At 40.2% G+C, this 21,261-nt stretch overlaps 1 protein-coding gene and 1 pseudogene across 2 annotated transcripts in view; one reads left to right on the forward strand and one right to left on the reverse strand.

Moving 5' to 3' along the window:
• LOC124607146 (D-glucuronyl C5-epimerase B) overlaps positions 1-21,261 on the reverse strand; it is a 388,166-nt gene that overhangs the window by 76,513 nt on the left and 290,392 nt on the right. For both annotated transcript variants that reach the window (XM_047139355.1, XM_047139354.1), the window contains exons 4-5: positions 12,335-12,506; positions 5,071-5,298 (exon numbers count right to left, since the gene is read on the reverse strand). In XM_047139355.1, coding sequence (XP_046995311.1) covers positions 5,071-5,298; positions 12,335-12,506 — 400 coding nt within the window. The remainder of the gene's footprint in view (positions 1-5,070; positions 5,299-12,334; positions 12,507-21,261) is intronic.
• LOC124608025 lies at positions 16,805-16,922 on the forward strand (annotated as a pseudogene).

Raw genomic sequence — 21,261 nt, forward strand, 5'->3', positions numbered from 1 at the left:
AATTTAGAATTGTTGGGAATCTGCAGCCTACACAGTCGCAGAACCATCTGAACCTCTGATTCAGCTCTGTACCAGAGGTCTGCAATCGTTCCTACTGACTATGCTCCAAATGGTGAGCTCTGCTTTCATCTCGGCTCTGATAGCCCTCTAAACCAGGGAGAATCTCTTCCGATCCAAAGCGACACTTATCACTGTTAGCAACGTGAGCCACCACCTGTTGTTGGCTGCACCCTGTGCTCTTCGTGGTATCTGAAAGATCTGTACCACATCTGGATTGACCCCAGCTGGTGTGCACATAGAATGCACATTGGCTTTCTTCCCCTCCTTGGCAGCCATGTCCCTAAGTTGCCCCCTAATGTGCCCAACACTGGAGCTCCCAACTACCAATAATCCCACCCTTTATGACAGTGCAGATCTTGCAGGCTGAGAGGTTTCCTCTGAAACAGGACAAGCAACAGTATCTGACTGAGCAACAGTGTCAGCCACAGACAGCACCTGGAATCTGTTTGTCAGACTAACCGGAGAGGCCTCACATTCGGCCTCCTTGGGAAGTCTTTCGCAGGCTGCCATACCTCGAGGCGACCTCCCATGTGACAACAGGTAGGGGCCAACCTCAGTGTGAGCAGTAACTGGGCTGGCCACCAGTGTGAATCGATTGGCAGACTCATGGGTTGTGCTTGATGTCCGTTGGATCCCAATGGAATGCCCACAACAGTGACACCCATGTACCTCAGCCTCGAGCTGTGTAACCAAATCCAAAACAGCTTCCAGCTGACAGCAAAGTGTTACTAACTCAGCTCACATCAACACACAGCAATCACAGTCCCTATCTGTATTAAAGTACAGGGAAAACTACACAGACACACAAAGGACTATCGAAATGTGCTGCGGAATTCTACTGTAGACCCTGCCAAAAATGCTAGAACTGTGTCTAGTAAACATTAAATTAACAATCAGAAATTCAAAAATAAGCTGCAAAAGTATGCAGATGAAACTACGTAATTCACTCTTAGTTAGGAACTCATAAAATGACACAAAATTGGTTACTTACCTGTCATTGCTCTGCCTCGGCTGGCAGCGGCAGCAGCTGACTGACTGACTACTGTCAAATGGCAATTACTAGTTTTCAAAACAAATGAACACATGACTATCGACACATGGGTTGAAACACTATTGCGCACACTGTTGAAAATGCATGAACTGTGTCTAATAAACTAAATTAACACCCAGAGATTCAAGAACTAAACTACCAAAGCACACAGGTGAAACTGCAACAATGACCTGTGCTGTGATAAATCCTACATGAAATTGAATTAGCAGTGTCGTCTGCCCTGTGATGCTGAAGGTTAACATCCTGAGCCCTGATAAGAGAGTCTACAGGTGTTTTTTTTTTTTTTTTTTTTTTTTTTTTACAACAGGGCAGACAGTTGTGGGACCTCTTCTCCTAATGGCAGGGCAGCAATCTGAGGTGTTTAGGTGTTTTTATCTTGTTCCTATTTGATGAAGTTCCATTTGTGTTACATTGTTCCCAGTCCTCTCCAAAGGCTCTATCTAATACCACGGAAAAATTATGAACGTCCATAAAACACATCTACGTCATAATTTGGCAGCTATGAATGTTAAAAATGATTGGCGTAGGTCAACAATTTACAACATTGGGCTTTATAACTTGATGAAACCTGCCCACTGATGTATTTGGAGCAAATAAATCTAATTTTGGTGACCAGTCTTAGCCACCCCAACCTTGTGCAGTTTTACTGCTGTGGTGGGTTATGGCCTTTTCTCTATTTTGGGTATGATTATTCATTCACTATACTATCCATAGTAGTGCCCAAGCAATCATATTTCCTTATGAATTATTGGATCTACTCTTGCACTGGCCCAAATAGATTTTGAGTTGACAGCCCCATGCTTGCTCACTGTTTGTTAACTATAATTCAGCAGAATCTTACTATACAGGGAGTAAATGGAAATTAGGACTTTCTACTACCCAACCATGATATTACTGCACTCAGCCTTCCATGGCTGTTATCAGGAACACACCATGACGTGAAAGTAAACAAGTGTAGTGGTGAGTAAGGAAAACACATTACACTGTCCATGCTTTCAGGTCAGTTCTGCACATAGCAGTGAGTGATTCAGTGGTCCTTGCATGATATTGTCAGTGGTGCAGTGCAGTGTTATCCGCAATCGTCAATACCCGTGAAAGTGGGAGACATTGGAAGATGAACAATTTTGCCAGGAAGAAAAAAAAAAAAAAAAAAAAAAAAAAAAAAAAGGAGATTCAGGTAACAATAACTCAATAGAAAGCAATCTTGTTGGAGACAAAAATGGTAGGGAAGTGACAAAGAGGTGTAAAATAATTTTTTAAAGATTTTAACAAAGTGAAGAAACCAGAGAAAAAGTGAAAACTCCTAGAAAATAAAGGCATTCTAGAAAAGTTGTTTCTCTAGACAACTTTGATAAAGCACTTATTCTAAGAAAATTTTTAGAGTATTATGAGCATAAGAAGGAAATACCAACATTGAGTAGACTGCTTATGTTTTCAAAAAACTGAGAAATTTTCATGGGGGAAGGGGAAACATTTCAGAAAATTTTAAAAGAGATAGGATTTCATTTCAAAAACTGTAAAAATATGAGAACCATGCTATCTGAACTTTTGAAATTGTTGCAAAACATGGGGAATACTTGAGAACAATCACAAATAATGAAAAGGGACCATGTAAACCAGCAGAGTTCATGGATGAAATGTGGATGCATATGCATTATACTATGAAAAAGTGTTGGCAGTTTGAAGAAATTCCGGGTGATGACCATGATATGAATGGGGATGCTTATCACAGTTGGTTAGAAGAGAAACTGATTCATCACATCCCAGCTGGTAGTATTGTTGGTCTTAATAATGCACTGTTATCATACTGTTCAGACAAATAAAGCCACCACTACTGCAACTTTCAAAAAGTACTTAACTGAACGCCTCATTCCAAACAAAATCAGTTTTGAAATGGATTAACAAGAAATGAGCTTTTACAAATTATACATTATAATAAGCCAAAGTGTGTTTTTAAGACAGATGCAGTTTTAAAGCCTAAGGGATATACTGTTCTGAGGCTCCCACCACATCACTGCAATTTGAACCCTATAGAGATAATCGCACATAAAATGAAGCAAGGAATTCCAGGGAAAAAAAATTCCTTTCATTAATTTAACTATCCTAAAACAAATAACTGCAGACTCTTTATCTAAGATTACCCAATATGATAGGCTAAAAGCTTGCAGACATGTAAAAGGATTTGAAAATGATTATTGGCACAGAAATGGGTTAATGGAAGAACTAACAGAGAATATAATAATCAGTGTTGGTCTGGAGAGGGAAGACGAATTTGCGGCATGACAATGACAGTGGTATAGAAACTGAGACACCAGATGAAACTGGTAAAAGGATTCCACTGATAAAGATACAGCAGATGAAGTATTTGGCACCTACCCCTTGTGCGATGGACTATTCACTCCATAACTCTAAGCACTAACATTGGTGCAGTTTTCATTGCATAACTGTAGTTGCACCACTCTTCCTTTCCTCTGCAACCTCGATTCCGCACTGACTCATGATAAGCTGACTGAAGTCCCCTACTCACAGGTGCAATAATACTGTGGGCAACAAACAGAATGCTATGGCGTTTAGTTTTGGGATTTCACATACAGAGATATAGATGGGGAATTCAATTGAGCTATTCTGCAGATTCGATTCATTTCAATCTCAGTTTTAGTATGTGGTCATCCAGAAAGTAATTCACCACATTTTTTTCCTTCAACAATTCTTTATTTAACATAATAAGAATTACACACATGAAAGAATAGTGTTTTATCTACACACCCTATTTTCCATGTAATTTCCATCCCATTCTATGGCCTTCCTCCAGCCCAAAACAATAGCGTGTATGCCCTGTCGGTACCAAACCTACTCCTGGTGGTGGAGCCAGTGCTTCACTGTGTGAATCACTTCGTCATCGTCCTCAAAATGTCTTCCATGAATGGCATCATTTAGTGGCGTTTGTCCTCACGAATGACATCAGCAGCTCACTGAAACGTGTCAGGTTTGACAGTCATGGATGGTCTCCCCAACTGCTGCAAATCGTGGAGCTCCACCGAACTGCCTTCTAATGACATCATCCGTGCCTAGCAACTAACTGTACTTCTGTCCACAGCGGTGAGTACTCCCCACAGTTTATTTCTCTGCAATGAGAAATTCGTACAGACGCCATTTTGAAACTGTCCTGCAGGTATGTTATGTCGGAAGTGACAGCAACTTGGCACACTCACTCAAGAGACTTCAAATAATACATACGTAACTTTTCGCCCTCATAGCATTTTTTTCAGCTGAGAGAGAGAGAAAAAAAAAATGCTGTGTATTACTTCCTCAGCAACCGTTGAACTTAAATATCCTGTAACATAATACTTGGACTTTTTTCAAATTTTTCTGTAATACCAGCAGTTCCCCACACTAACAAAGATCAGAAGTTAATAAAGTACATAAAAGTTTCAGCTGAAACATTGTGTGACTTTGTCTGAGAGGAACTTACTACCCAGATAAAACATGTAAAGTTTTTCTAAACTGACAATACCAAAGTATGAAAGTTAAGAGATGTTTCAATGGCACAGGAAATTCAGTCATCAAATAAAGGAAAGAAAAGCACAGAGTTCCTTATTTCATATTGCCAGCAGTTATCTTTCCTTTTACAGTGTCTCACCCTCTAACTGTGAACATTATCCACCTTTCTCAATGTTCTAAGCACAGCTCATGACAAGTAGTCATATGCTTATTTCATGCAATGCATAGGACTGAAATAAAAAGTTAGGGATGGATTTCATTTATTTTGTCCTGAACCTAGTAATATTGCAGCAACAGTAAAATTCACTGGTGTTATCTACGTCAAAATATTTGGAGCCACGTAAGTACTGATGCTACATTCACTTCTCAATGTTCACTCTTTAAGAAATAAAGCACTTACAAGCTTCTGAAAAGAACATCAAATGTAAATATTAAAAGCAGTTCATATCTGGGCTAACCTTGGCTCTTAAAACAGACAATATAGTTCCCTGTGCCATTTTTTATATAATTAAGCTCAGCGTCTTTAGGAACTCTCCAACTTCCTCTCTCTTTATCTCCATCCTCCACAACCACTTGATGAGGTTCTGGCTCGGTCATGTTTTTACTATAATGTGCTAAGCCAAACTGTGCTATCTGTGTGGGATAGAAGTAACCCTGAGGTTGCCACTGAGTTGACACTGGTACTCCTAGAAGAAAAGAAGCAACAACATATATTTTATTCAGCTGTGTTTACAAAATAATGTCTCAATTATTATTTGCAACTCTGAACCAAGCTCCCAACAAAAATGGAATAATATGGTGAATAATTCAGACACAAATGGACATTATTTGAAAGGTATATGATGCATAGTTAAGATCATTCAGTAAATGGTAGTTAGCACATATGCAAGGCTAACATAATTCTAATGAAACTTTTCTACTTTCCACAAAATGTGACTGAGCAGCTATGCTTTCTTGTGAAGCACATACACAGGTGCACAATTGTTCTGTCAAAAATTTACATAATTTTAAATCACCTACTTTTCTTGATCATTAACAGAATGGGCTGTGAGGAATGGAGGAAGCAAGCTCTGTACATCCCAATGACTGTTGCAGAGAGAGAGAAAAGATAAAGGGAGAATAAGTTAGGTGTATCTTCCTCATGTAATGCTAGCACTACATGTGTATTTGCTGCTTTGTACCAAGTATCTACAAAAACAAAAGTGACACATAAAAGTAAGAAATATTTTAAGGTTTGGTGAAAGTAAAGACACGAAGTTAACAGAACAGAGCCACACCGGGCTGATCCTGTGCCCCCTGACAGAGCTGCCAAATCTGAGCTCATCCCCTCTCACCAGTTGTAATAACCACAGCAGAAAAGGGAGTTATAAATTAATTTTCATGTGTTTCCTAAAAGTAATGTCACAAAATGAAAATGGATGAATGCTTGTAATTGTGCTAATCCATTTCAAGTTGAAAATGCTTGTATGTGTTCAATACATTACACTGGTTCAGACTGTGAAAGAGATTTGAAAAAATTAACTGTTGAATATTCCTTCCAAACACAGTACGAATAATGATCCTGTTCTAAATCAAAATCTACTATCCTTCGGTGCTGATTTTGAGCATTGTAATGAGCCTATTGATGAGAGAAATATCCAGGCACAAGACCAAAGCTACTGTATAGAAGTAGAAGAAATTATTACCAACTAATGAAGAAATTACTACTAGGCAAAATGTTAACTGTGGAAACAAACACTGCCTGAATGCAACAATGCATGCTTACACCAATAATTAGAATTTACAGAACAGAAATAAAAGAGATTAGGCAAAAGAATGCAGAATCATTTCTCTCAATGTAGTGCTGAGTTTTTGAAATCAAAAGGCCTTCAAACAGTGATTCAAGCCTCTTTTTCAGATTGTTGACAACAAGTGGTTACGAAATGATGGTGTACAAACTGGTCATCTGAAGTTATTGCGAAAGCTGCAACTTTACGTTGTCTATCTTATCAAGTGTTATCTTTTATCAGGGATGTATTTAAATATCCTCTTACTAGTGAAGTCACTATTAAAAAAATCAGGCAATTTTCTTGTTTAGGTTTTATTGATTTAGGCCTCAGTGTTTTGAAAAATCAAAGTTATTAACGAAATGAAAAAAAAGGTTGTAATATAATTATTGAGAATAAAATAATAAAACCCATCAATACAGTTAAGCAAATAAAATGACATTATAGGGGGTTTCTCCGTACTACATGTCTTTGTAGTCTAAACCTGTGTGAGCCTCTTACACCAGAAGAAAAGCAGCACACTCCAAGATGATGAAAGAGACTGACGTCATTTGGAGGCTTTGGACCTGCATTTCACTGACCATAGCAAAAATAGGACAACTAATATAAAGCCTAATAATAACAACAAAAATAACTACAACATACTAAAACATGGAGAACCTGGATTACATTCATAGCTACATATGAGTTAAACATGTGTGCACCATATGCCAATAAGCTTTCAAAGCAGTGCAGTGCAGCGAGAGTTCACAGTGACACCACAGCTCACAGCCCACCTGCGCATGACCCCTACCATGTGTTCTAGTAGCCATGGTGTGAACCAAGAGCACTGTTCTCACATAAACCACATTAAGCCATCTGCTCAGTAACAATCATTTCTTTATGACGCTAGTTGGACAAAATTACACTGTGACAACAGTGTTTTAGTAAAGTTGTGGATCTATGGAAATGCTTCTTCTCACAGACAGAAGATGGGAACACGAGGGGTAGAACTCCTGTACCTCTCTGGGTTAATTCTTAAACTGTCTTTCTTAACTTGTAATTTTTTTCTGGTAAATTTTATGCACCCTATCCTTGCCTTCACCATTCGTGGGGTCCCCTCTCACTATCCAATCAGTGTGGCCCATCCAAGCAATTCCACCTCTCATAATGAAGAAAGAAGTAACCAGTTAACATGACAGTCACTTATGTAATTGCTGCTATAATGCTACACATATTATTGTTATCATCTTATCATTAGATCACTAATGTTGGCTGCAGGCAGACACAGAATCCTAGCTGTTCGAAGTCTTCAGGCTTTTATCACTTCAGAACTAGGGAGCCCAGTGATCAGGTAAAGTATGACAAATAGTCAGGAAGTTATGCAAAATAAAGGAGTTGTTTAACACATATTTTGCATTACATTTGAAGTATCATGATAAAGTTCCACATTATGGCGCGACATATCAAAAACTGTGGGAAGGTGGGTTATGGGGAAAGTTGAATTTGGGTACCAACCAACACAAATATTTGCTGAAGTGTAACACATGAACTTCTGCTCTAGGTTCAAGGTAATTCCCCCCCTTACTTAAAATTAAGTCACTGAAAGGAATTACACGGCAACAGAACAGTACAAATCACAGATAGATAATGTGTTGCCGATTCGATAATGTTTGTAAAGCCTGCATGAGTGCATAACAGGACAGCTTGTAGCACAATAGTGATATTCTGAGTCATGCTGGGTGTTGAGTGTGTACAGATTTCCCCATCCTCCTTGTAGAAGCCAATGTGCAATAGGATGTGTAAGCTCACTCCCAAAGCTTTACGAGATATGAGTGTCTCTCTAATTGTTGGCAATCAGACAATGACGATAGAGATTTACTTCAGCCATGACCGCATAAAAAACTGAACTGTAGCCTAACTGTACTTGGTGTAGCTGTAATTGTTTTCTACCAAATTAATCATTTTGATGATACTGACAATATAGAAGATCAATCATGGGGAAAAAACGCACCACCACCAGGGACAAGTCAGCATTCCTATTCCAGTGAAATATTTCTCTTAATGTGCTATAACACACTTTATAATTCAATTTCAAATATTTATGATGCACAGTTTTTTCATCATGTGCTCACTCAACTGAGTCTGACCCACTTCTGCATAATGCTCTTGGTACCAACTCACATCGTCACCAACCCGTCTGCCAGAAAAGGTGGGAAACTGCAGAAGGTTCTAGAAGCTAAGGCTTGCCAACTAGCACCTGCTGCTAGTTAGTTTACTGGCAAGGATATCTATAACAGTGTCCTTACAAACATCATGATAACTATGATGTGTTGTGTTGTGTTCAAATATATACCGAAATAAAGTACCCTGAGAAGGCAGTACAATTCATAGCTTAAGAGAAAACTGAGGATTCTTTTCTCCTTATAATTTTGAGCGCCACCAAAATACAGAAGCTACAAGGCTAAAATTAACAGTACTGTATTTCAGTTAGAAACCTGGAGTCATGATGTAAAAACAGTAATGCACTACAAATTAGCATTCCTTTTGGCTTAATTTATAGATTAGAATTTCAGCACCATATTTATTAAACAACATAATAAAGCTGTTCCAGTTTTCATGTTTGTAATTATAATAGTGTGAATTGGCACTTTCAGAACCAAAAGACTGCAAAAGTCCCACTTGTAAAATTAAAGTTTGTATGTTAGTAGGAGTAAATGATACTCATTAATGTCACTGCATCAACCTTCCTTACCTACAGAAAAAAATTGCATTAACTTAGATTCCCAATTGTGAGGGCTAGTTAGATGTTTGTCCAACAAGGAGACTTTTTCATTTTCCAGTAGAAGGCTTGTGGCTAGAAAGTTGAATGTTACACACAAAGTCCACATGGAAAGACAATTTTTTTCTTGTTTCTCTGGTGCAATCAGTGAGTGCAGTCCATGAGACGCAATCAGTATGTGCTAAACAGTGTGAATCTATAATTATATAAGCTATAACCATGTGCCTCAGAAGCCTATTTTTGGTAAATAACATGTCGTGGAAATGACGATGTGATTTTTTTAATGGAAATTTAAGAAACTGACTGATTTGAAGACATTTTTATAAATAGACAGAAACTGTTTAGCAGAATTTGTTCAAGCTCTTGTTTGCTTCCTGCTTGAGATATTGCATGGTAAGCAGAGTATTAAATGTTTCCTCTTTCAGGGCAGCCAATTATGCTTTTGAACTAACTGCTAACTGACCAATACTTATTTTAGCAGAGATGAAGCTGCAACACTATCAGACTTTGAACTCGGAAATGTAGCAGTTGCTGCTTGTCTGTATGATAAAGACTGAATACATTTCACATGATGAATAAAACTTCTGCATTGGCTGTTAAAATACTTTTATTAAAAAAGTCACTACTAGTTTTATATCAGTAGAGATGCATCTTCTGGTGACAATTTTTTCAAAAGTCATGGTGTGGCAATGTGGTTGCTTACAGCCAAGCCCCACCATTCATCTAGATAAAACCAAAAGCATACTAAAAGTGGTTGCTATGATTAAACTGACTGGCATAGCACAGCACCATGCTGTACACAGTATACAAGTGTACACAGTACCAGCATAAAATGTACTGATCGGTACATCAGTACAGTTTATGCCAGCATTTTGCATACTTCTGCGATATCTGTGGAATGATGCTGCACAGTCCCACTCAATTTAAGCACAGACAACTGCTTTTAGTGTGTTATTGGTTTTATCTAGACAATGAACAATGGGATGTGGCTGTAAGCAACCACTTTGCTTGAAATGATTTTTGAAAATGCTGTCACATGAAGCTGTATCTCTACTAATGCAAATCTGGTAGTGACTTTTTATTAAAAGTAGTATTTTAATAGCCAGTGTGGAAGATTTTATTCACCCTGTGGAATTCTCACTGCCTTTCCCCAACCTGTAAAACAATATGTTGAATGTATTTCAATTTTACCAAACTCAACTTTATATTATTTATCAAAAATTATACCTTACTGTGCACAGTATGCTGATGGTGACCCTACATCCAATGAGTCAATTCTGTTTACCTAGGTTGTTGAAGTTTTTATACCATTTGATGGTGCCTATCTCGCTTACTAGATTTTCATGTTTTGTATACCAGTTTAGGAAGACAAGTGTGTCTGATGATTATCAGTGATAATCATATAGATCTAAACAGGTCATAAAACAATGGAAAAACATCTAACTAGCCCTCACAATTGGGAATCTAAGTTAATGCAATTTTTTTCTGTAGGTAAGGAAGGTTGATGCAGTGACATTAAGGAGTATCATTTACTCCTACTAACATACAAACTATAATTTTACAAGTGGGACTGTTGCAGTCTTTTGGTTCTGAAAGTGCCAATTCACTTCTATTATAATTACAAACATGAAAACTGGAACAGCTTTATTATGTTGTTTAATAAATATGGTGCTGAAATTCTAATCTATAAATTAGATCAAAGACTGTTCTGAATTGTACAAAGTTTAAACACTGTGTCACTGGGTACTTAAGGGAGAGGGTAAGGAGTCATTCCAATCCCGGGAGCGGAAAGACTTACCTTAGGGGGAAAAAGGGACAGGTATACACTTGCGGGCGCACGCGCTTGCACACACACACACACACACACACACACACACACACACACACACACACAAGCACACACCCATATCCAACCGCACATACACAGACACAAGCAGACATTTGTAAAGGCAAAGAGTAAGAGTATATATAAAGGCAAAGAAAAACAAAGATGATGTGACTTACCAAACGAAAGCACTGGACACACAAACATATCCATCCACACATATATATATATATATATATATATATATATATATATATATATATATATATATATAAAAGCGCTGGCAGGTCGATAGACACACAAACAAACACAAACATACACACAAAATTCTAGCTTTCGCAACCAATGGTTGCCTCGTCAGGAAAGAGGGAAGGAGAAGGAAAGACAAAAGGATATGGGTTTTAAGGGAGAGGGTAAGGAGTCATTCCAATCCCGGGAGCGGAAAGACTTACCTTAGGGGGAAAAAAGGACAGGTATACACTCGCACACACACACATATCCATCCACACATACCATGTGTGTGGATGGATATGTGTGTGTGTGCGCGAGTGTATACCTGTCCTTTTTTCCCCCTAAGGTAAGTCTTTCCGCTCCCGGGATTGGAATGACTCCTTACCCTCTCCCTTAAAACCCATATCCTTTTGTCTTTCCTTCTCCTTCCCTCTTTCCTGACGAGGCAACCATTGGTTGCGAAAGCTAGAATTTTGTGTGTATGTTTGTGTGTCTATCGACCTGCCAGCGCTTTTGTTTGGTAAGTTTCATCATCTTTCTTATATATATATAAGGAACATTCCACATGGGAAAAATATATTAAAAAGAGGCAAAGAGTTTGGGCAGAGATGTCAGTTGAGGCGGAAGTACAGAGGCAAAGATGTTGTTGAGCGACAAGTGATGAACGAGGGGTGGCCTGGCCTCAACCTCGGCTAATAATTGGCTGCCCTGAAAGAGGAAACATTTAATACTCTGCTTACCATCCAATATCTCAAGCAGGAAGCAAACAAGAGCTTGAACAAATTCTGCTAAACAGTTTCTGTCTATTTATAAAAATGTCTTCAAATCAGTCAGTTTCTTAAATTTCCATTAAAAAAATCACATCGTCATTTCCACGACGTGCGGTTGGATATGGGTGTGTGTGCGAGTGTATACTTGTCCTTTTTTTCCCCCCTAAGGTAAGTCTTTCCGCTCCCGGAATTGGAATGACTCCTTACCCTCTCCCTTAAAACCCACATCCTTTCATCTTTCCCTCTCCTTCCATCTTTCCTGATGAAGCAACCGTTGGTTGCGAAAGCTTGAATTTTGTGTGTATGTTTGTGTTTGTTTGTGTGTCTATCGACACCTGTACAACTTGCAAGTATACGAGATCAACATACCTTCCACAGCACTGACACATTTGACCCTCTCCCGAACTTCGACATTGTAGTTCTCAAAATACATGAACACTCCTTTTGGATCATATTTTCCTTTAGGTTTGTAAATCTTGGAATAACTATGAGACCATTCAAATCTTTCATACCCATCATAGGTAGCAAGTTTCCCAAAAACCTAGAAATACAAGAGAAACTGTAAATTTTTAAGACAGTTGTATTAAGCATGTGAACACTTCATAAATATTTAGATCTCATGAAACAACTAAGCATATCCCTGGCAATGGTACATAAGCCAAACCATGGTTTTCACACCATAACTAGTGTCATGTTGTGACCACAGTAAAGTCCAAATCTGAGAGCAGGGTTGTTATCATCAGTGAAGTACGACTCTTAGCACTGAAAGCACGTTTATTACAGACACCGACAGGACAGAACTGAACTCCTGGACAGAGAGTGCCTTTATTTATACAAACCTTGAATATCTAGAATATGCAGATGGTACAAACATAAATTTTGAAACTTTCTGGAAATGATAAATATTAAATAACAAATATTTGCTGGTAATGGGATTTTAACTGGTGACCCACAGCACACCAGCCAGTGACACTAAGTGCTACTCCACAAGATAGGCAGCACAGCTCATGACATTGCTCCTTCTCCAGGAGAAACAGCTATCTGCAATTTCAGCGGTTGTTACTGGAGCTGACTACAGCAGCTTGGATCTTGATCACTGCACTCTAGTCAAGTTATCACAGCATAATTTCATGACCAATGAGCAGATCAGCAGTTTCCTTGGACGAGAAGACCTAATTATCTATCAGCACCTGATGACTGTAGTAGGGCTTCATATAGAGGACATAGCTGACCCTTGATGAACTTCATATGTGACATCCACCAAGCAACAATGGATACATTATGGTCCAAAGTAGCACTTTAGTCACTTTTCTGCGAGTCCCACTTTTCACACAGTCATGAAAAGCTGCACCAGATCTGCTGGTCTGCACGTCACTGGCTGGTCCATGCCATTATAATGCTCTCAGCCCTTCCCCTGGGCACCCAGGATCCACATGCAAACCAGCTGTCTTCCATCTTCTGTTCCTGTGATGAGGTGTTTTATGTAGTCAACCTAAATATCCTCCAGTTGAAACAGGAATGGTGTATCCACTGTCACTTCGGCCTTATGACCATGATGTAGAATAAATGGTGTGAAGCCAGTAGTGTCTTGCTTTGCTGTCCTGTATGAGAATATCACAATGGGTAGTATGATGTTCCAATCTCTCTGTGCAATAACAACATACACTGAAAGCATATCTGTCATTGTCTTTTAAAGTGCTCAGTGAGGCCATTAGTCTGTATATGATAGGTAGCTGTCATCCTGTGGGTGATGTTGCCAATGTGAAATTACCTCTGTCATTAGTCTCATGTAAAATTTTTTCATGATCAAATATATCATATGAGTGCCCCACACTACAAAATAATGTCTTCTACATGTAACCTTACTATTTCTAGAGGTACAGTAGTCATCATAGCTTTAGTGACAGCATAACGGGTGAGGAAGTTAGTGCAGACTATTATCCTTCGATTTCTGTTGGATGACTTCGTGATCTTCCCCAAGAGGTTGATTCCAATGTGGAGGAACGACATTGCTTCCTGCAGAACTGGTGACAGGTTCGCTGGAGATAATTTTGACAAATACTTCTGTCACTGCCATTACTCAGAGTGGCACACAGAGTGTTTAATGGGCCAGTGACACATGTGTCTGATTACTAATACATCCGGAGGTTCATGAATTCCAGATGAGCATGGCAGAAATACTTCAAGAATGCTGGCTACAGATGAGCAGGGATGACAAGCAACCATTTCCATCCCATTGGATCATCGTTCCTCTTATACAAAGTTTTGTGTATTAATTGGTATTCCCTTTTCTCGGTTCCTCCTCCTTCAAGGCTCCTATCATTTTCAGCAATGCTAGATCTTGTCTCTGTTCAGCTGCAATGTCATTTAGTGCAGCGATGACCAAACACTAGCATGTTCCGCCAAAGGACTCTTCGAAAATCAGTTGACATCCTTGTGTTTACATCCGTTTTTGTATACCACTGTGACATCACACTCATGAAGCCTCAGCACCTGCCTCACCAGTTGACCCAATGGATCCTCTAGGCTAGTCAGCCAGTATAGAGAATAGTGGTCAGTTACGAAGGAGAACGGTTTGCCAAATAAAAATGACTAGAACTTGCTGATGAACAAACAACTGCATGACACTTTTTTGTTTGCTGAGCAGTTCATCTCATACTCAAAATATTCAGGAACTATAAGTTGCTACCCTACCAACACCGTCCTGAATCTGTACAAGAACTGCACTTATCCCACACCTGACAGTGTGAGTGTGAAGTTCTGTCTTGGTACTCATGCCATATAAAGCTAAGACTGGCAATGTGACACCTCCTTAAGAAATAATAAAGATATTTCTTGCACCTCATTCCTGGGAAATATGGGGTCCCCGTGCAGTAATTCTTGCAAGGGATGTGCCTTGATATAGACATCCTTTATGAATCACTAGTAGTATGAGCACATTCCAAGGAAACTTCTCATGTCAAAATGTGCCGAGGAGTAGGAAAATCTATGACTTCTTATTTTCTCTGGATCGGGATGGTCTCACCTGCCATATTAGGTGCCCTAAGATTTATATTTCCTGGGCAAAGTGGTTCTTTTTTGGTTTCAGGCAGAGGCTTGCAATCTGAAAACACTTCAACACAGTTGTCAGGTGGCTTAGAGATATTCTTCAAATGTCTTCAAAAAATAATATCATCCATTTAAGGTGTTGAAGCAGATTGTCCTTTATATGTTATGGCTAGAGGGTTACACAGTCCAAACAACTTAACTTTGAACTCACAGAGGCTATCAGGTATTAAAGTCATCTTTTCCTGGTAAGCTTCGTCAACTTCAACTTGCCATTCTGCATAGCCAGATTTGACAAATACTTTGCCCCTTTCAAATGGTCCAGGGAATCATTAATGTGTGGCAATAAGTAGATATCTTTTTTCATTATTCTGTTCACTCATCAGTAGTCGACATCCTTCCCCTTCATAAAAACCACAGGAGGAGGACCAAGGACACTCTGAAGGTTCAATGATGTCATCTTACAGCACTTCTCTCTTCCCTGCGAATTGTGTGTCATTCAGTCGGTGACACTCTACATTAGTGCTGGCTAATTTGTGGATGATCCCCAATGTTGACACAGCGTTTTACCACAGACTGCTTGTTCTGGCTTTTCTCCAGTCCAGACTATAGCTGTTGAAAGAAATCTATTACAAATGTGGGCATGCCTTCTCTGTTCAACTGTGTGTACAAATCCTTTTTCACAGCCTTCACTCGCACAAAGATCTACGAGTTCAAACTGTGGAAATCAAATGATATTTTATCATCCCTTCACAAGCCACAAGACGCAAAGTTCAGCATCAAGGAACCTGCTAACTTCCTACATCAAAGTACACATGTATTGTTATTGGCAAATTTAATGGTATCCTGACCAAAGAGATATACATGCATAATGATCAGAATGGTGAGCAATCCAAAATTCAGCAGTGTTAACACCTCAATCAAAACACAATATGCACTGCCGAGAAAACACATAGTGTCACCCCAAATGAAGCTTAATTTCAAGGACATTAAATGTTCAAAGTTTAGAGATACTCTTGATGCTACAGTTTTCATCCTTGAACCAAGGCCAGCAGCTGCTAGGAGAGCAGCTGGTACCTCTTTATAATGACAGGGAACAGTTACAGCATGTTGCAGAGTGATCTTGCTAGGGGTATTGCAACGGGTATGAACCCACAGACACTACAATTGGCTGTAGTCGACTGGTGTGAACAGGAATGAAACACTAATCACCTTTTTCTACAGTAGAATACAATGTGCCCTGAGTGGTTTTTTTTTTTTCCAAAGAGCAATCATAGATTTTCTTATTTCCCAGCACATTCACGGTGTGAGAAGTTCTCACAATGTGCTCATACTACTTGCAATTCATAAAGGGCTTCTGTACAAAGGCACATCCTTTGCAAGAATTACTGCTGGGAGATCTCAGCAGGGATCTAGAGATAATAGTCTACACCCACTACCTCACCAGCAGCTCAGGGCAGTGCGAAGATCCTTGTAAAGGACATAATTTTGAAGCATGGAGCACTCCGTATGATATTTCTGACCATGTACAGCTTTTCCATTTGAGACTAGTATCAGAGGTAATTCCACATTTCAGTGTCACCCACAGAATGACAGCAACCTATCACACAAAGACTAATGGCCTTAATGAACGCCGTAATGGGACATTGGCAGATATGCTTTCAATGTACATTGTTGTTGAACAGAAAGAATCAAATACAATATTGCCACATCATGACATTTGCATGTAAAACAATGAACTAAGACACTACATGCTTCACCCTATGCTTATTGCTCCACAGTAGTGAGGCAAATGCCAACGGCTTTGCCATAATGGTAACACTGGTTCCCATCAGATCACCAAAGTTAAGCGCTGTCGGGCTGGGCTAGCACTTGGATGGGTGACCATCCGTTCTGCCGAGTGCTGTTGGCAAGTGGGGTGCACTCATTCCTTGTGAGGCAAACTGAGGAGGTACTTGATTGAGAAGCAGTGGCTCCGGTCTCGGAAACTGACATACGGCTGGGAGAGCAGTGTGCTGACCGCATACCCCTCCGTATCGGCATCCAGTGACACCTCTGGGCTGAGGATGACACGGCAGCCAGTTGGTACCACTGGACCTTCATGCCCTGTTTGAGAGGAGTTTAGTGAGGCAAATACAACAATGGATATACTGTACCCATTTCAAACAGACAATACACAGGATGACTATGTGAAACACCTCATTACCAAGGCTGAAGAAGCAAGGCAGCCAGCTTGTATAAAGAGTGTTACCCAGAAGACAGACAGAGATCATTGTAATGTCAAGCAAAGGTCAGCGATATACAGCTCAGGAGACTTGATATGAAATTTTACTTATTTGTGGAAAACTGGACTATCAGAAATGTTACTTTGGGCCACATTCATCACTTGCTGGGCATCACACAATAAAGGATTGTGCCCTTCAGCAAGAAGATAAAAGTGCACAGATGTTATCCATGTCCTCCATTGACGGAGGCACAGGCTGTTCAAGGAAGTGAGTCTGCTTGAAAACAGCAAATCTTCGACAGGATAAAAAGCGAGGGATTGTGCTTTCCACCACAGAAACGATTGTTGTAGTCACCTGCTCAACCATCACATTGATGTTACCATGTGGAGAAGATTCAATGGTGACAGCAGAGGTGAAAGTTTCCCAGTCCGCCTTGTTTAACGCCCATCTGGTCAAGTGTCCATGGGTCTGATGCTGGAGCAGTGACAGGGAGATGGGAAAGTGATCACTACCACACAGGTCATCATCATGTGCTCTCCAGTGGACTGATGGAAGAAGTCCTGGGCTGCAAAGTGATAAATCAATGGCCGAGTAACTGCCATGAGCCACACTGAAGTGTGTGGCGACCTCAGTGTTTAAGAGGCAGAGGTTGAACTGAGACAGTGAAGTTTCGACATCTCTGCCTTGGCCATTAAGCATGGTGCCACCCCGCAAGGGTGTTAAAATCTCCCAAAAGTAGGAAGGGTTTAGGGAGTTGAGCAATCAGTGCAGCCAATGCGTTTAGGGGTACTGTACCATCTGGAGGAAGATACATGTTGCAGACAGTTATTTCCCACATTGTCCTTATCCTGACACTACAGTTTCAAGAGGGGTTTGAAGGGGCACCATTTCACTACAGACAGAGTTTAGGACACAAACACAAATTCCACCTGACACTCGATCATAGTCACTACGGTTCCTGTAATATCCCTTATGCCACATAGGGCAGGGGTGCACATCGCCGGGAACCAGGTTGCATGGGGGAGGGGAGGAGGGAGGGAGGGGACAGTGCAGAAAGCAGATGTAAATCTTAACAGTTGCCGTAACTCAGCCAGGTGGTGGAAAAAACAGCCTCAATTCCACTGGAGGATAATGTCATCGTGAGACTGGGAAGGCATGGAACATTCAATGAGGTAGTTTACATCTCAGGGCCACCTGCTGCCACCAACTTTTTGCCTGAGCAGTCTGTATCCATTGTATTTGAGGGTCCAGCGAGATCTAGGTCCTCAGCAGATGCCAGAATCTCCACCTCATCCTCAGACACAGAGCTTGTAGGTAGCGGTGGTGTGGGTGCTACCACAATTTCCTTGTTCTTGGGGATCTTCTTTTTCGATTTCTCACACTGTTCATTGGGTTTCTCTAGCTGGGAGGGCGTCTTTGATTCAGTCTCCGAGACTAAGGAGGAAAGTGAATCCCTGTGGTTACTTCTGCCACTGGTGGGTGTCCGCTTTGCCACTGGTAGGAACCTGGGAAGAGAGTGGCCCAAGGGACCCCTTCCTAGTGAGAGGAGCCGAAGAAGACTTATGCTTCTCCAGCTTAGAATTGGGGACTGATGTCGCCAATTTTTTTTTTTTTTTTTTTTTTGGGGGGGGGGGGGGGGGGGGGAGCTGCTCCCGAAGTAGGTGGTGCAGGAGCAACAGGGAGGGAAGGGCCGCCGCCCCCCCCCCCCTCACCATCAAGGGGGCGTGTGTAGTTTATGGCTCTTCCGAGAGCTGACTGGAATTGGTGAAACATATGAGGCTGTAACAGTAGTTATAGAAGCGGCGTAAGGTATTGTCATGCACATGGGATGGAGCCTTCAAATTTCCTTTTAGCCTGAGTGTAGGGTAGTCAGTCCAGGGTCCTGTATTCCATTATTTTCCTTTCCTTATGTAGACTCCTACAGTCAAGAAACTGTAGAGGCAAGGCAAGATGACAGCAAAATTAAGTATACAGAACCGATAAAGCCAGTACTAAATATAATAATGAAAATTCTAATGGAATTTATGAAAAAGCACAAAAATTTCTACAGAAATATGAACGAAAAATTCAACAGACATGCTAAGACAATGAACCAAATGGGAGAAAATACTGTAACTGAAATAAGGCAGTCAAGGGATGGACAAAAGAAGAAATTTGATGAATTAAAAACAGAGGTGTTATTGGATCTAAAGGTAGTAAGGAACAATTCTGAAGAAGAAACAATGAACATGCAGGAAACATTTAAGGACAGGAAGATGAAAATTACGAAAAAACAGCATGAAACTATATTGCAGGACGTATTACAGGTATGAAAAAAGCAGCCAGTGTGAGCCAAATGATATAGAATGTGCAACAGTCAATTCGAGAACATGCAGAGCAAGCAGGAAATAATGAACTGCAGACCACAATGATTTCTATTGAGAAGCAGACAGCAGTAAGTGCTAGAAACAAAATGTCCATCGAATTTCTACCTAACTGCAAAGCTAAAATTTCTGTTCAAAAGAAAGTGCATTGTTAGAATGACTGCTTGAAAGAAATCCACTTCTCATTGGACAGGGTGACTTAGTGAGGTGGATAGTGCAGGGAGTCTGACACAATATACACAGCCAGCAGACATGAAAGATACCAGAAACAGAAGAAATGGCAGCAGACCAAGAACCTGTATTACACGCACTAGCTGAATGTGAAGCAGACAGCTTCCTAAAAGGCAAGGATGTGGGAATGGTGAAGAACATAAGACTAATGTTCATACGGCACAGACACATAAAAAGATAGCTGGATAAGAAGAGAAATGTTTTTGACACAGGTAGACAGAAGAAGATCACGGAGTAGAAAGAAATTATAGGTGATGGGATATCACTATGGCTTCAGACTTAGAGAATAAGTGGATGAGAAGAGGGAGTCGCGTGCCCGAGTGTGATTGTCAAGCAGATCTGCCTAGAACGGGGAGCAAACCAGCAAGCAAATAAGACAGCAGGAATCTCCTGCTAGTGTTAAGATCCAAAACCTGTAAGACAGCAGCAGCTACTGGTGCAAAAACTATGTCAGCCATGAAAAACAGAAGGTTAAATGAAAAACAGGGAAGTTTACTAGAGGAATGAAAAAAAAGAAGAAGAGGACTGGAACTAACCCAATTATTACGAGATAACTATATAGCCAAACAATGAAATTAATAATAGATTCTGGAAGTTCCTGTGTGCCATAACAAGTAATGTTTACTATAAAGTACTGAAGGAAAGAATGGAAATATAGTTTTCCAGCTAGTGGATTTAAAGTTAATGGCACTTTGCAAATGCAAGAAATCTATTAACTGCCAAGTGCCGTTGGAGTTAAATCAGTGGATGTGTGCGTCACATCACAGGGAATTAAATACTTCATGTGTTATATGGTCATTTACATTATTTGCAGTTGTTAGGGAGAAGTGTATTGCTTGCACGAATTGTTGTGTTGTACTTATATTAGGAATCTATGAGAGAAACTAAGTGATGTTAAGAAGAATTATGATGAAATATTCAGGAGAAATGAGAGAAAATGAAGCTACACTATGTGATCAAAAGCATCCAGACAACCCTAAAAACATACATTTTTCATATTCGGTGCATTGCGCTGCCACCTACTGACAGGTACTCCATATCAGCCCCAGTAGTCATTAGACATCGTGAGAGAGCAGAATGGGGCACTCTGTGGAACTCTGACTTCGAATGTGGTCAGGTGATTGGGTGACACTTTATGTCATACGTCTGTACATGAGATTTCCACACTTCTAAACATCCCTAGGTCCACTGTTTCTGATGTGATAGTGAAGTGGAAACGTGAAGGGACATGTGCAGCACAAAAGCGCACAGGCCGACCTCGTCAGTTGACTGACCGAGACCACACCACAGACAGTTGAAGAGGATCATAATGTGTAATAGGCAGACATCTATCTACACCATCACACAAGCGTTCCAAACTGCAACACAATCCACTGCAAGTACTACGACAGATAGGCGGCAAGTGAGAAAACTTGGATTTCACAGACAAGTG

Source organism: Schistocerca americana, chromosome 3, assembly GCF_021461395.2.
Source record: "Schistocerca americana isolate TAMUIC-IGC-003095 chromosome 3, iqSchAmer2.1, whole genome shotgun sequence".
Taxonomy (NCBI): domain Eukaryota; kingdom Metazoa; phylum Arthropoda; class Insecta; order Orthoptera; family Acrididae; genus Schistocerca; species Schistocerca americana.